This window comes from Penaeus monodon, chromosome 34 (assembly GCF_015228065.2).
Source record: "Penaeus monodon isolate SGIC_2016 chromosome 34, NSTDA_Pmon_1, whole genome shotgun sequence".
NCBI classification, from domain to species: Eukaryota; Metazoa; Arthropoda; class Malacostraca; order Decapoda; family Penaeidae; genus Penaeus; species Penaeus monodon.
This window is the reverse complement of record NC_051419.1, coordinates 19836016-19836371: the sequence shown is the minus strand read 5'-3', so window position 1 is coordinate 19836371 and position 356 is coordinate 19836016. Positions and strand designations below refer to the sequence as shown.

Genomic DNA, 356 nt, shown 5'->3' with positions numbered 1-356 from the left:
AACAAACTTAAAATACATTTGAGACAGAGAAAAAAGCTTACCATCTCTCTATACTTTGCTTCATTCTGCTGTTCTCTCTCCAGCTTCTCTTGCTTGTACCTGTGTCAGCATAGATAAGCATCTGAAGATTAATATGGCAATGAAATAAGAATGAAGGCAATGAGATAAAAGTGGAAATGCATATTTATAATAATTTGGGCAACAATGACTGAATTAACCTTTAGACTGAATTAAGCAACAGTTGTTCCAACTCTAAACTACTATATTATTCATAGCCTTAGGAAACCATTTCTGTTTCCCACACATCCCTCAAGCTGTGTTACCAAGGAGATGCTGATATCTGTGTCCAAAGTAAC

At 35.4% G+C, this 356-nt stretch overlaps 1 protein-coding gene across 1 annotated transcript in view; it reads right to left on the bottom strand.

Moving 5' to 3' along the window:
• The window catches only part of LOC119594634 (meiosis-specific nuclear structural protein 1-like), a gene marked incomplete in the record, with an annotated part of 17619 nt that overhangs the window by 7679 nt on the left and 9584 nt on the right, over positions 1-356 (bottom strand). The window contains 1 exon segment of the mRNA XM_037943683.1: positions 42-99. Within this exon segment, the coding sequence (XP_037799611.1) occupies positions 42-99 (58 nt within the window).